Source organism: Sphaerodactylus townsendi, linkage group LG16, assembly GCF_021028975.2.
Source record: "Sphaerodactylus townsendi isolate TG3544 linkage group LG16, MPM_Stown_v2.3, whole genome shotgun sequence".
NCBI classification, from domain to species: Eukaryota; Metazoa; Chordata; class Lepidosauria; order Squamata; family Sphaerodactylidae; genus Sphaerodactylus; species Sphaerodactylus townsendi.
The window spans coordinates 31,519,185-31,534,884 of record NC_059440.1 but is presented as its reverse complement, the minus strand read 5'-3'; the positions used below and the strand labels follow the sequence as shown (position 1 = coordinate 31,534,884).

Below are 15,700 nucleotides of genomic sequence, written 5' to 3'. Positions count from 1 at the left end.
CCCTGAACACAGAAGTTCCATTTATCTGTAGTAGCTAACAGTTTTAAATAGGTCCTTTGTCCACTAACTTCTTTGCAAGGCAATCTAAACTAAAGGCCATTTGCACTTCTGGAGGGGGGGGGCGTGTTTGGTGAACGCCATAAATCAATTCAGAAGTGCTTTCTCAATGTCATTCTTGAATGTTCTACCAATCAACAGCTATAGGCTGCAGAGGGGGGGAGCCGAGGTCTGCCTGCACTGAATCTTCATCCAATTAATCTTCCGTAGGCTCGGTTTTAATGGCAGGAGTTAATATACAGTGTTTATTTATTTATTTTTAAATCTGTTTTCAAGCACTTCTCAATCTAGATCTTGTTTCCAAGCTTGGGGATTTTTGGCACTGAATTTTGAGGAGCTGCCAACATTTTCAGACTTGTGCAAAGTTCGATATCTGGCCACAAGGGGTGATTCCTCTTCCCTTCCTGTGGACCCACGATTGATTGATTGACCGTTGAGATGAGTCTGAATTTCCTGCCTCCAGCCCTTTGCTTGAAAAAGCCCAATCCAGGTTCTCCCTCTCTCTTGCAAATAGATGCAGTGAGGTTTTTATTTTCCCTACACTTTTTGTCTGCTTGTGCCAACGCTTCCTTGTTAACATCCTGGACATTTTCAATCAGTTGTTTGTATTAACTGTGCAAAATGGGCAAAAGGAAAAGGCTTTTGCAAAGACCGTGTAGAAAAAGTAATGAAAAGGGCATCTTTGGGCAGCTGCCAACTCCATCTTTCCTCAGCCTTCCTGCTGCTCCTCTTCAATCTGATTGCAGCTCTGTCCATTGTCTCGTTCCTGGGAAGATCCCAGGCGGGGCTCCTAGATTCTCCCCTGCTCTCTCTGCAGATTCCAGCTGTGCATGACTTCGGGCTCTTCATGTCCCTGATCGTCTCCTGCTGCTGGGTGGCCGTCCTCTTCACCATGCCTGCCGCTCTGGGCATCTGGTCGCAGTATCTGTCCCCTCTAGAAGACGCCTGTCAGGCCAGGTAAGGTTTACAGAGGGGTTTCGTTCAAACTGTTCCCAGGAGCCAATGGAACTTAGCAGTGAAGAGACGAGGCTGTAGGATGGAAAACCTCTGGCTGGAATCTTCCCTCTGTGCCAACTGCTCTTGTAGTCTTAGATCCCCCACCTGTAACACAGGGGTCCCATTACTAACCTATTGCAAACAGACCTGACGAACTGCCCCCCCCCCCTGCCCCCGTAACTAAATGGCAGCAGCCCGGGGACATTCAACCCCATAAGTCCCCCTAGGTGGTACGCCCCTGGTGCTGACCTTCTGGATGGGGTTGTGGTAAGAGTCACAATGAGGTTCCTGTAGAAATGCTTTGGCTGGTGTTAGTCCTGCAGATACGTGGCCTGTGGTGAAATTCTTGTCTCTGACAATATCTTGGGACTCTCTCCTGCTGCATATCAGTGTGACAATCTCGCAGTTTTACTAGCAGCACAATTTTCTTTTATCATCATTTTGTAATTGTTATTGTTATTTGCACTGTGACTTTATTGTGTGGCTCAACAACTTTGGTCGAAGGAGCTTATTGCTAATAAAGGGAAGGAAATACTTCACATACAAATGAATTATCTCCTTTATGAAGGAAGTATGTCATTTATTAATATTATAAGTACCGGGTTTCCCCGAAAATAAGACAGTGTCTTATATTAATTTTTGCTCCCAAAGATGCACTATGTCTTATTTTCAGGGGATGTCTTATTTTTCTGCTCCACAGCTGCATGCTCTGGTCGACGGGCATGCTTCCAAACAAAAACTTTGCTATGTCTTACTTTCGGGGGATGCTTTATATTTAGCACTTCAGCAAAACCTCTACTACGTCTTATTTTCAGGGGATGTCTTATTTTCGGGGAACAGGGTAGCTTGGCTAACACAGCGGCTGACTGAGCAAGCCAATCTCAGTTGTGACCCATGTTGTGGGGTAGCCAAATTCTCATTTTGGGGAGCACTATATTCAGAGTTGCAGCCCCTCTGCTTTTTGCATTCTCCCCACCCCCAAATTATTTCTCCCTGTTTGCATGTTGGCCAAGACTAGAATGCACAATAAGGTGAGGGAGGGGCCCCATGGGGCCTGCAGCTGCAGCCGACCGTTATCCTGTGCCTACAGTTCCCCTGGTGCATTAGCGAAGGAAATTGCTTGTGCATCCCACACACCTGATGCCTGCCTTCAGCGAGGGCTGCCAATGGTCAGTCTGCCCTTGGTTGCCACCTTTGCCAACCAGAATGGAGCCGCAGCTGTTAAAATTGGCAAATCACTTTCAAAGTCTTTACTTGGCAACTTATCCTTCCCTCTGCTGCAGCTGTGGTCAGAAGTGTGCGAAGGAGAACCCCTTGCACTTCTCGGACAGCCTCTTCATCTCTTCAGAAGTCACAGGTGGGCCCAGCCGAGGGACTCTGCCTTACCTGGACGATGACATTCCTTTGCTGAATGTGGAAGAGGAGCCAGGTAAGTATCTCGTCCCCAAAGGGTAGCCGGATTGGTCTGCAGAAGAAGAACTAGATTCTAGTCCAGAGGCACTTTAGAGACCTGCAAGATTTTTGGAATATAAACTTTCCAGAATCAAGACTCCCTTTGTGAGATCTGGAAATCTGATACTCTCGAAATCTTGTTGGTTTCTAAGGTGCTACTGGACTCGAGTCGAGCAATCCCAAAGAGGAATGATCTTTTTCTCCCTTTTTAGCTGTTGGAAAGATAGACAAGCACACATGTTGTTTGCGCATGGGGTGTAGATAGCTGAGGGGCAGGGACGGGACAGGACTGGATGTGGAATGCGAAGCTTTCATTTGAGATCTTTGCCTCCTGAGTTTGTTCTCTGTGCCTCCGATAGTCACCTGGGAAATGGGGGATGTCCCTTTGGTCTCGGTGTTGCCTGAGAGCCTGCAGCTGCCTACCAAGAAGGACAGTCGGGGTCACCTGATCACTCACGTACAAGAGCTCCTCCAGCGCTGGGTGCTGTGGTCGGCTGTGAAGAGCAGGTGGCTGGTTGTCGGTAAGCACAGCGTGCGTGTTTTGAACCTGAGCCCCAGAAACCCTAGATCAAATGGCTATCATGCTGGGTGAGTGGAATACACTTTCTTCACAGGGAGTCACCATGAGTCAGGTGTGATTTGACTGCCTGCTCTTCTTCTTCTTCTTCTTCTTCTTCTTCTTCTTCTTCTTCTTCTTCTCCTTCTTCTTCTTCTCCTTCTCCTTCTCCTCCTCCTCCTCCTCCTCCTCCTCCTCCTCCTCCTCCTCCTCTTCTTCTTCACTTTGTGTGAGGAAGAAGTGAGATGGAACCTGATATTTTGGGGCAGAGGGTCATCGCTCACATAGCTGTCCCACCGTTCCTCCAAGACCAGTTCAGGGAATAGTCCCGGTTCTTTCCTCCCCCATTTCATCCTCAAGATAATAACCTGCAAGAGAGGTTAGGCCAAGATGATGAGCAAATGGCCCAGGGTTACCCCCTCAACTTTTATAGTGGGCGATTTTCCTGTTTGAACCAAAGTCTTTCGGGTCCCAGTCAGGCATTTTAACCGTTTCTGCCTCTCTGAGAAATCCAAAATGCTGACTAAATCCTGGCATCGCTATGAAGCAGGTTGAAAGGAAATACGAATCCTGAGAAGTGACAAGGTCCGGTCCAGACGCAGCTCTACTTGATACGGAAACTTGGCGCTGAGTCCTTATTACAAAATGTATGGAATCATTTGCACCTTTTGTGGGAAATGCCTGCATACATTTTCGAGCAATTTGCACAACTTAATGACCCACTCAGCCGAAAGTAGTTTGCTAGCCATCTGCGGCGGCCTGCCCAGGACCATCAACCTGCCGCCCTGTTTTTGCTGCTATCAGGTAAACGGCGAACCCAAGAGGTTGATTAAGCACCTGGAAGGCCGCTGTTTCCGGTTGACAGGTGGCGTTCGGCTCAATGGGCCACAGTTTATACAGCAATCACCTTCCAAATGAAATGTTCCCAATCTTTTTTCTTTTTCTGTGCGTTAAAATGTTTTTACATATAAAGCTGTGGGGAGCCCTTTTGAGTAGGCCGGTTGGAAAATACTGCCGCTTCTGCTAGTTTCCTCCCCCTCCGCAACCTCCCCCCACACACTCTACTCAATCCGTTATCTGCTGCTCAGTCAACTGTTATGTGTTTGAAGCTCGATTTACCTCCATCATGTTTGAATTGGTTTGATGGGGTTTTTTGGTATTTTTGTTAGTCTTCGTGTCAGATCTGGTGGATGGGAAGAGGTGTAAAATGCAAATGTTTAGATCAATAGATCTGGGCTGGTTTTTATGTCATTATTAGTATTTAATTATTTTTGCTTAATATCACAGCTGTCAGTTCTTATCTGGTTGTTGGCCTTTCATTACAATTTGAGCCTCACCCAGAGTCCTAGGACATTGTAATGTATCAGCGTAGTATTCATGCGGATTCCAGCAGGGCTGCCTTCTGACTCTGACAGATGTTGATTCTGTCGAGTTGCAGATGTTTCGAGTGCTGCCCAGGGTGCTGATTCCCCCTGGGATGACCTCAGCTGGTTTGTGCCGGAGTTGCTGAATCTTGCTTTTCAAATTGTGGTATTTAGTAACATCATGATGATGATGATGATGATGATGATGATGATGATGATGATGATGATGATGATGATGATGATGATGGTTTCAGCAAATTAATAAGAAACAACTGAGAACATTCCCAATTAAGTTGAAGGCATTATTTGGATATATATGTATAAATCTCATTACCTGCACATGTTCTTGAGTTGTAATTGTGTGTGTATTATTAGTAGTATTTAATTAATTGTGTTTAATGTGATTTTTTTTTGTTATATATAAAAGTTAACTGTGCCTGGATTCTCATTCTGTCTCTTCTTCCAGGGCTGTTCCTGACTGTTCTCATCTTCTCCATCTTCTTCGCCAGCCGACTTCGCCCAGCCAGCCGTGCCCCCCTCCTGTTTAGGCCTGACACCAACATCCAGGTACTGCTGGACCTCAAGTACAACCTGAGCGCGGAGGGTATCTCCTGTGTCACCTGCTCTGGTGAGTTCCACCACCCTGAGAGACAATGGCAGAAAACTGCAGGACGCTGGTTCTGCATGTAAATCCCAACTTGGTTTGTTCTGTTAGGGCCAGCTCTGGAAAGCTGCTTTGCTTCAAGAGATAGGAGCATAGAACTGGAAGGGACCTTAAGGGTCATCCAGTCCAACCCCTGCACAACACAGGAAATGCACAACTATTATCCCCTCGCCAGTGCCCCAGTGACCCCTGCTCTTCCCAGAGAGCATATTTCATTACCATTTAGCCCAAAGGGTGATAAACAAGTGTGCAGTTACAGCTTCACAATAATCCTGCAAGGTTGTCTAGACTGAGTGGATTGCTTCCCAATTTCAACAACTGATCAAGGGATATACTGATGGCATAATTCAATGGGTAGTAGGAAGTTCTTTCACTGATATGGGGTTCCAGAAGCCATGCTTAACCCCTGTTTGTCCTGGGTCGCCTTTCTTCCCTGACTAACCTTGTGCGACAGGCTTGTTTCAGGAAAAGCCCCGTAATCTGCAGAACAACATCCGCACCTCTTTGGAGAAGAAGAAACGGGGATCGGGACTGCCGTGGGGTGTCCGTGGGAGTGCAGCAGGTGACAGGGCTTTGCAGGGTGAGTGTGTGAGCATGCACGCTCTTATCTGTCCTTATCCATTAGCACTCCATGCACTCAGACCTTGGCTTTGCCTCCCCATTGTTCACCGTAAAGGAATACGAGAATTGTTAACACCGACGGGGGAATCCAGTTAATGGGCTGCCTCAGTCAAGCCTGCTCAAAGATCACACCCCGTGCTTCTTCATTTGCAATGATTTTTGTTACCAAACTCACTCCTCCTGGTTGATATTACTTGCTGTGTTCTCCAGACCCCCAGGGGACAGTCTACATCTTCAAATCCAAAGGCAAAGGCCGGCCAGCTGTATACAGGTTCTCCCTCAATGCCACTGTCTCAGCTCCATGGCAAACAGTGTCCCTGGGAGATGGAGAGGTCCCCTCTTTTCAGGTGAGTTGCAAGGACATCTCTCAATAGTGGGACATCTCATAGGGGAAATGGCACTGATCTCTCATTAATGCAGAGGCAGAAATTGGTAGGAGGGAGTGCCAGCGGGAAGCTAATTTGGAACCTCTGCTTCCCCAGAACCTCACTATGGGCTCTGTGTAGAAACTGCGTGTATTCCTAGCTCACCCTACATACATGTAGACATTCACAGTGGGTGCAGATCTGTGCTTTCTGGAATTTCTCTTTTTTCTAAAGAAAAAAAAAGTGCATGTTTCTTGTCCTTATAGATCAGATGTTCATAAGCAGTGACAGGTGGAATAGCCTACCGTGTTTCCCTGAAAATAAGCCCTATCATGATTTTTCAGGCTTTTTGGAGGATGCTTAAAATATAAGCCCTACTCCAAAAATAAGCCCTACCAGTAGTTACAGATCAGGATGGTGTGATCCAGCAAGGTGCTCCCTGCCAATGAGAATGCAGCTTGTATCACACCTGATGGGGAAGCAATGGGGGCTGCCGAGAGCCTGCCTTACTGAATTATGAAGGTACCGTATTTCCCCTAAAATAAGCCCTACACCAAAAATAAGCCCTAATGCATCTTTTTTTGTGCAAAAATTAATACCGTATAAGACCCTGTCTTATTTTTGGGGAAACACAGTATGCTATGGGAAATGCTGAGTAATATTTCCAGTGGTTGTGTGGCTAGATAGCTTTGCCCTTTCCTAGAATCACACACACATACATGCAGGGTGAGTTTCACTGTGGACTCATACATTTTGGTAGAGAGGGATGTTCAGCCATGCAGTCCTCTGCCTGCAGTCTCAAGTGGTGCAGCAAACCAGAACTGCCTCCCATGTGGTTTGCTGCTTGGGTACTCGACCAGTTTTGCACGTTCTTGCCAGGTTGGCTGCAGCCCGTTGCAGGGCAGATAATGCGATGCTAATCTCTTTTGTGCCCCGTTCCCGGCTCCGGACAAGTGTAGTGAAGTGTTTTGTTTTCATTAATCCATTGCTTAGGTGTATAAAGTTCCTTTCGGTAACTTCACCAAGAGGCTGACCGCTTGTATGTCCACAGTAGGGCATCTCCAACAGACGAGCCCCAAGAAGTGGATGATGACCGCCCTGTCCTGCGATAACAAGAAGGGATGGAAATTTGACTTCAGTTTCTACGTGGCTGCAAAGGAGCAGCAGCGAACTCGGTAACTTGACCTGGTTGGGCACAAACCCCTTGAAACATAACAGCTCCAAGTAAATTCATGGGAACTCTGGCTTCAGGCTTCAAAAACAAGTGCTTAGCCCCTGTGGGTGCAGCAATAAGCTTCTGAAAGCATTTGTGCGCATGTATGCGTGCTTTGCTTTCGTTTCCTCTTGAACGTACTGTGCATTGACCTCAGCACACTTCAAGGCTTGGGGCCTGATCCAGTCTCCCATAACATTGACCCACCTAGTCCAAATTATTCTGACATGGGTTTAATGGGGAGATGGTAGGTTGTTCAGGGTTAGAACTTTAGCCATTCCACAGAACGGCAACTCCCATGACTGATTGTTGAATGAGTTGGTTTAGAACACTTGGATTTTACTTTTATCCCAAAGAAGGGCTTGAAGAGGCTAACAGTAAACAGAGTAGAATATACAGTTTCAAACCAGAACGGAAGGGCTGCCTTTTAGTTGAGAAGCAGGTTTTCTGTCTTAAGAGCAGGTGCACTCTAATCTGGGAACCAGGTTTGATTCCCCGCTCTGCCACTTGAGCTGTGGAGGTTTATCTGGGGAACTAGATTTGCCTCTGCACTCCAACGCATGCCAGCTGGGTGACCTTGAGCTAGTCACAGTTCTTCTGAGCTCTCTCAGCCCCACCCGCCTCACAGGGTGTTTGTTGTGGGGGGGGAGGGGTGGGTGGGTGAGGAAGGGAAAGGAGATTGTAAGCCCCTTTGAGTCTCCTTACAGGAGAGAAAGGGGGATATAACTCCAAACTCTCCTCCTCCTCCTCCTCCTCCTCCTCCTTCTCTAAATGTAGAAAAATATTACCTGCTTCCCCAGTTTCTATCAAGTTACTTTGTCAAAAGTAACACTGGCATTCTTAAAAATGTCTGATTGTGAGGGGCATTCATTTACAAATGGAAAAGGCCCATTTGTTAGAGTAACAAAAATGAATGGGACAAATGAATTTAAAAGAAGTGAATCTGAAAAGAACGTATCTGAAGTCTGAATCTAATTTGAATGCATAAATGTGCATTTGTTCCTTATTTGGGTTATATTTGTGATTCAGGCTCCCATGTCTAACAAATGAGTTGAGCCACTAATGAATTGCTTTTTTCATGCACCAATTTGCCAACATTTTATTGTTCGCATGTTAGGTGTGTATTACGTGCTGATCTTCCCCGACTCCTGCAGATAGGGCAACTATATGTTTTCATCTTCTATGACTTTTATCGCTGTGGGAGAAATGAAGGGCTGAGACATTTCCCTATACCAGTGGTGGCCAACTTATGGCACTCCAGATGTTCATGGACTACAATTCTCATCAGCCCCTGCCAGCACGTAATTCTCATCAGCCCTATACTGTATTTCCATCCTGGGAAAAAACTTTCCCTGCTGTTGAGTTCTGTTGTGAAATGAACAGAACTCTTGTGGAAGAAAGAACGCTGAGAAAGTGGTATAGTTGTGGACCTTTCTCAAAACCCCAAAGGAATTAGTGGCTCTTGCGTGGCACGATGCTCTTGCGGAGCATTGTGGTTCATCAACAACTCTCCTTTCTTCCAGGAAGCTCTATTTTGCACAGTCGCACAAACCCCCTTATCATGGCAGAGTGTGTATGACGCCTCCTGGCTGCCTCCTGAGCTCCAGCCCAGATGGACCCAACAAAGGCTTCTTGTTCGTCCCCAGTGAGAAAGGTGAGTGGCAGAACAAACTTCCCTTGGACTCACAATCTCCCTGCTCCAACGTAAGTCAATGTGCACAGCTGTTTTTTTCTGGGAAAGAAGCCCAGGTGCACTGAGGTTATTTAGAAAAACATGGGTTTCTGCAACATGTTTCACTGGAAGGCAAGGTGGAAAACTCCATGCAAACAGACGGACTTCACACAATCGTAATGGTTACCCTTCTACTTTCTTTATTTTCCCCTCTGCAGCCGCTCCCAAAGCCAAGCTTTCAGTCACTTCCGGGTTCAACCCTTGTGGAAGTTCTGGCTGTGGAAAACCAGCCGTTCGGCCGTTAGTGGACACAGGGGCAATGGTGTTTGTCGTGTTTGGAATACTAGGGGTGAACCGCACCCGGCACGTGGACAACCATGTCATCGGAGATATGGTACACAGGCCTTCCTGCATGGGTGGGTGGGTGGGTGGGAGAAGCAGACCCCCCCCTCTCTGCCCTCCCTCCCCGTGGCCCAAACAGTCTTGTCTCACATGGTTCTCTCCTGCTGCTTCTGTCTCCTTGTGAAAGGGCAGCGTCATCTACGATGAGAGCTTTGATCTCTTCAAAGAGATTGGAAACTTGTGTCGGATATGCAAGGCCATTGCCGGGAACGCGGAGCTGGTGAAGCCAGGAGGCGCCCAGTGCTTGCCCTCAGGTACGTTCTCGTTTGGTGGGAGCAGCCTGAGATCCTGGCTTTTGTCCTGTTTTTTCACAACTAGGATGTATATATTCAGGTCCTCTATGATTGGTGGTGGTGGGAAGCCAGAGGCGTAGCAAGGGGGGAAAGCACTCAGTGCACTGGTGCGTCCTCTGCCCCCGTCCCGCCCCAGAATGCCCTGCCATGCCCCCACAGGGGAGCGTGCCCGGTGTGTCGTGCACCCCTCCACCCCCTTGGAGCTGCACCTCTGTAGGAAGCACCGTCAAGTGGCAGTCAACTTATGGTGACTTCCTCAGGTTTTCAAAGCAAGTTCAGAGGTGGTTTGCCATTGCCTTCCTCTGCACAACAACTCTAGTCTTCCTTGGCAGTTTCTCTGCTTTGCTTCCAACGTTAGGTGAGAACAGGCTATCTCGGGCTATCCAGGTCAGGATATCCTACAATTATCCACACCAAAATTAATGTTGGTCTGTTCTGTTTCCAGGCTATAGCATCTCCTCCTTCCTCCAGAAACTCCACCCAGAGTGTAAGAATCTTCCCGAGCCAAACCTCCTTCCTGGCCAGCTTTCCCATGGTGCCGTAGGAGTGAAAGATGGGAAAGTGCAGTGGATCTCCATGGCCTTTGAGTCGGTGAGGGCTCCCCTGCCTTGCTTCTGTCACTCACCTCTTGTGCTTTATGCTCTTCGTGCTCTCCGGAAGGAGCAGGGGTATTTAGGCCAAATGTGTGCTGATTTAATCTTTGTAAAGTGGCAAGCATCGTCATTAGTACCGGTTCCAAGATAGAACATGCACAGTGCATCTGAGTCCAGCCTGCCCGTGCAGGCACAAGCTTTACCAAAGATTTCATTTTATATTATAATTGTCAAGTGTGGCCCAATCTGCAGATACCTAAATCTGCAGATCAGGGACATCCTGACTGTAAACATATAGTTCTGCAAACTTGGGTTTTTTTCCAAAAACTGGAAAAAAAATAGATTGGGGGATTTCAATGCACATGCGCAGATAATGGACTTGCCTCCAGTGTGCTGGAGGAGTTTGGGAGCCACTCCAAGTGTGGCTGTGCTGGTGGCAGAACCTGGGTAGCCACTCCAGTTCCAGACCCCGGCATAGCCACTCCTGCCAATGTGTGGAGGCGTAGAGCTATGCCTGGGTCAGCATGCCAGTGGGGAGGGAGGATGGGATTCCTTCTGACCTGAGTCTCACATAGCCCTGCTTAAGTCTAACAACATCAGATAGCCTGTCCTTAGCTCTGGGCAAAGACAGAGATTGTGTGTGGGTGAATTTCTAAGTCTATCACATGTCCAAGTTTCTGTCCTAGCCCTCTCCCTCTTTTACTTCCAGACCACCTACAAAGGAAAGTCCTCCTTCCAGACCTACTCAGACTATCTCAAGTGGGAATCTTTCCTGCAAGACCAGCTGCGTCTCTTTCCCAAAGGCTCGGCGTTACGCCGGGGCTTTCAGACCTGTGAGCACTGGAAGCAGATCTTCATGGAGATCATAGGCAGGTGGCTTTCTGACTTCCTGCCCCACCCCCCACCCCTGGTCATGATACCACCTTTGTTGTAGGTGGTGAGAGATGGTCTACCCAGGGGATGGTAGAAAGTGTGGCCAAGCCATAGTCGACTGATGGTGATCCCTAAAGGGTTTTCAAGGCAAGAGACGGACAGAGGTGGTTTGCCGTCGCCTTCCTCTACATAGAACCCTGGACCTCTTGGGTGGTCCCCCATCCAAGTACTAACCAGGTCTGACCCTTCTTAGCTTCCATGATCTGATGAGATCAGACTTGTCTACCCTACACAGGAACAATTATTCTACTTGATAAACGGTTGCACATGGGGAGAAATGCATCTCACGCTTTTTCACCTTCTCCCTGCCAGGCGTGCAAAGTGCCCTGTATGGTCTCATCCTGTCCCTAGTGATCTGCGTGGCTGCCGTGGCCATCTTCACCACTCACGTCCTCCTCCTGCTTCCGGTCTTACTCACCATTTTGGGTATGGAAGACAGAACTCTTTTGGCCGCAATTTTGCCAACTTGCATATTGGGTCCCTTGTGTGGTCACCAGCCTTAGGAAAGCCATATCAGTGGCTAGGTTTAATGTTCTGCCCTCAGCGCTGCTATATGGTGGATTAAAAAAAATAGAGGGAGCGAAGAGATTCTGCTCCTGTAACTTAAATCAACTGGAAACTTTAGCCCACTCCCTCTTGTATTGCACTCAATATGAGGGAAAATATGCAAATGCTCTTCTCTTAAACTGTGACAGGATATCAGATGCTCAAAAAATCTTTCACTTGCTAAATAATTCTGATCCTGTAGCTTGTGAATCGATGGCCAACTTTTCACTGGAAATTATATTCCCTAAAGGATAGCTCTGTTCTCTTTAATTTTGTTGTGTCAGTCTGTTATTAAGAGATTCTCTATTATTATTTTATCTGGGGATTGTTTTAAATTTGTTTTTGTAACCTACCTGTATCGTCCTATATGCCAATAAAGGCATGGGTGGGTTTTCTATAGAGGCACTCCAACTGAAGGGAACATGGAAGAGAAGGAAAATCTCAGAAGGTGCCCACAACAAATTTTAATGGGTCCCCCCGCCCACAAAATGTGGAAATTCCATAAGCCAAGTTTTTGTTTTAACAAGTTTGGCTTGTTTACAGATGTTTTGGCATAACTTTAAATGTTTGGGGTGTCTTTTGAAAGTTCTGGTCTCTTTTCATTCTCTGCATGGTGGCTTCCCTTTTTCTCAAACTGACTTCAACGTAAAGGCCAAGCTACGCACTACCTTTTTCTGGGTTTCCAGATATGGCTTGCTTTTACTGCAGACACATAGTAGCTGCATTTTTAAAGCCTGCGAGGCCCAATTCAGATTGAGACCACAGCATGGAAAAGGAGGGGCTCCTGATTTCTCCACCCCCTCCCCCATCATTTTCCTGTGCCAAAATATCCCTGGAGGGGAGTTATTTGTATAACCTTGGGGCTGCATGTGGAGTTTTCCAAGCAGGTGCCACTCCAAAGTTCTGCAATTGAAGCTTCACCACTGAATTAGTACATTTGGACTTAGGGAATGAGCATCTAAACAAGGAGGTGCCGTTTCCATACAGACTGGGTCTTTATGCCTTTGCCTGGGAGGAGAGGGGGTGGATCTTAAAGGAAGGATGACGCCATTTCTCTCCCTGCTGCAGGAGTCGTGTGCCTTGTTGTGACCATAATGTACTGGTCCAGCTGGGAGATGGGGGCGGTGGAAGCCATCTCTCTCTCCATCCTCGTCGGCTCCTCAGTGGACTACTGTGTGCACCTGGTGGAAGGATACCTTCTGGCAGGGGAGAACCTGCCACTTCACCTGGCAGAGGTGAGCTGAGGGCGTCTAAGCCTTGCAGGGGGCTTCCGAGGTCACATACAGTGGGAGAATATGATATTGTCCCCTCCCTCAAGAATCTTTTGCTGCCCTGGAATGGAATTCCATTTGAGAATGAGACTGAATTCTTTTGTTTGATCTTGGATGTGTTGATTTTCCGTGGGCAGGAAGGTTTTCTGTCTTGAGGGAGGGGAAGCTGCAACTTCACCCCACTCCACCCCCATCCCTGCAACATGAAGTGGTTTCATAAATAAATCAGTCACTGGTAGCCCTAAATGGCTAGGGCCCTGCCTACCTGAAGGAGTGTCTGTACCTGTATGTACCTGCCCAGGTACTAATAACAGGGGGAGGGCCCCTGTAGTACCTCCCCCGCCGAGGTGTCCTGCGGGATAGTTTTTTTTGTGTGATTGCCCCCAGGATCTGGAATGGTCTCAGAGATCCACCAAGTACCTCTTCTTCATGGTACATGGCGTGGCGAAGACCTTCCTCTTCACCCAGGCATTTCATTAGCCTCTCTCTATAGCTGATGGTCTGGGGGATAGGGGGTAGGAGTGAGGGTTGAGATTGGGGATATTTTAGTGTGATTTTTATTGCTGTTTTAATGTGATTTTATTTTATTGCTATTTTAATGCTTACCCACCCTGAGCCCTGCAGGCATAGGGCAGGATATAAATTTAATAAAACAAATTATATTTTATTAATGATGTTTTTATTGTGGTTTTTATTTTATTTTTTAACAAAACATGAGGCAGGGCATAAGTATCACAAAAAATAAGTAAAATAATAAATAAGGATGCATAGCTAAGTGACTCATCAAAGGAAAAGAGCTTAAAATATCTCTGTTTTGCCTTCCACCTGCCAACTGTGTTGTTGACTGTTTTCTTCAGACTATTTTTGTATGCGATACCATACACATGTCTGCCTGTTTCCATTTGCCCATAAATGCTCTTTTCTTTTCCTCCTCCCGGTGACGCCCAGGATCCCAGCTCCGGCCGCCAGTGGCGCACCATCGAGGCAGTCCGCCATGTTGGGGTGGCCATCGTTTCCAGCGCCGTCACCACCGTCATTGCGACCGTCCCCCTCTTCTTCTGCATCATCGCCCCTTTTGCGAAGTTCGGCAAGATTGTGGCCCTCAACACGGGCGTTTCCATCCTGTACACTCTCACTGTGAGCACCGCTCTGCTGAGCATCATGGGACCTGTGGCCTTCACGCGCAACCGGACTTCCTTCCTCAAGGCGCTGGCGGGGGTACTCGTGGCCCTGGTGGTGGGCCTCTGCCTTTGCTTGGTGTTGCTGAGAAGTGGATTCAGGATCCCGCTCCCCAATGGGACAGTCCTATAGTTCCTCCCCCTACACAAAACACCCCGCAATCTCTTACAATTTCCTCTTCGTTCCCTCCTTTTTTTGAAACTGGAGTACTGCTGGAATCCCCGGAGAATGAATGTTAAAGGGCAGGAAGAATCCAGGAATCTGACCTTTCTTTCCTACTTACAATTTCCTAGGTGCTGCTTGTGCACTCGGTCAGTCCCATGTGGGCAGGGGAGGGTGCACAGAGGATGTCAGAGGCTCTGAAAGCCTTGGAGCCCAGCTCTGCTGCTTCTTTGCTTGGAGCCCGGCTCCACTTCTTCTTTGCTTGGAGCCCGGCTCTGCTTCTTTGCTTGGAGCCCGGCTCTGCCCCACTCGGATCCGGCCCTTTTGTTTCTCAGGGGACTGGAGTCTCCATGGGGGGAGGTGGCACAATTGCTCTTCCCACTGCCAACCCTGATTTTTTTTCCCTTTGGCCAGAGGTGGGAGAAGAGGGGAGGTGAAGGAGAATTTGGGTCAAACTGCATGTTATTTTGGAGTCCAGTGGTTTTGCCCCACCCCCAGCACATAGTTTAGCTTCAAAAAGCCGCCGCAGCAGAAGGGAGAATGGACTGAGATCCGAGCGCTGATGTTTTCCTGACCAAAACTGCCCCCACAGCTGCTTTTAGCCCTGGGGGTGGTGGAAAGTGCCTACTTACAGCGACCCCTTGTGGGGTTTTCAATGCAAGAGAGGAGCAGCGGTGGTTTGCCATTGCCTGCCTCTGAATAGCAACCCTGGTTTTCCTTGGTAGTCAACCAAGTACAAGAGAGCCAGCGGGGTGTAGTGGTTAAGAGCAGTGGACTCCAATCTGGAGAACTCCACACGAGAGGCGGAGTCTAATCTGGATAACCTGGTTTGATTTCCCCATTCCAGTGGCGGACTGTAAACTGGATAACTGGGGTTTGCTACCTTGCTCCTCCACATTAAACCTGCTGGGTCACTTTGAGCTAGTCACAGTTCTCTCAGAACTCTCTCAGCCCCACCTACCTCACAAGCTGCTTGTTGTGGGGAGAGGAAGGGAAGGAGTTTGTAAGCCGCTTTTGAGACTCCTTGCGGTGGAGAAAAGTGAGATATAAATCCAACTCCTTTTCTTTTTCATCTTATCAGGACTGATCCTCTCTTCCAGCCAAGATCTGATGAGATCAAACAGTCTGGGACTTCCCAGTGAAGGCATCCTTTTATCCCTAGTGTGGATGAGGAGACACAATATCGATGTTCAATCTTTGACCCTGCTGGGGTTAAAATCAGCAATTGGGGGTGGGGGGGTTCTTCTGTCAGAGGAATGAGCCTAGTGTGGAAAATCTAACCTCTCCTTCATGTGACACACACAGAGAGAGAGAGAGAGAGAGAGAGAGAGAGAGAGAGAGAGAGAGAGAGAGAGAGAGAG

At 47.8% G+C, this 15,700-nt stretch overlaps 1 protein-coding gene across 1 annotated transcript in view; it reads left to right on the top strand.

Annotated features, from left to right (window-relative positions):
* DISP3 (dispatched RND transporter family member 3) overlaps positions 1–15,068 on the top strand; it is a 41,678-nt gene extending 26,610 nt beyond the window's left edge. Inside the window, 15 exon segments of the mRNA XM_048519570.1 lie at positions 875–1,014; positions 2,337–2,482; positions 2,865–3,026; positions 4,892–5,053; positions 5,544–5,669; positions 5,921–6,057; positions 7,069–7,250; positions 8,812–8,942; positions 9,179–9,354; positions 9,490–9,616; positions 10,101–10,246; positions 10,958–11,117; positions 11,494–11,607; positions 12,796–12,962; positions 13,947–15,068. Of these exon segments, the coding sequence (XP_048375527.1) occupies positions 875–1,014; positions 2,337–2,482; positions 2,865–3,026; positions 4,892–5,053; positions 5,544–5,669; positions 5,921–6,057; positions 7,069–7,250; positions 8,812–8,942; positions 9,179–9,354; positions 9,490–9,616; positions 10,101–10,246; positions 10,958–11,117; positions 11,494–11,607; positions 12,796–12,962; positions 13,947–14,309 (2,439 nt within the window). The 3' untranslated portion in view covers positions 14,310–15,068.
* The last annotated feature ends 632 nt before the right edge of the window (positions 15,069–15,700 follow it).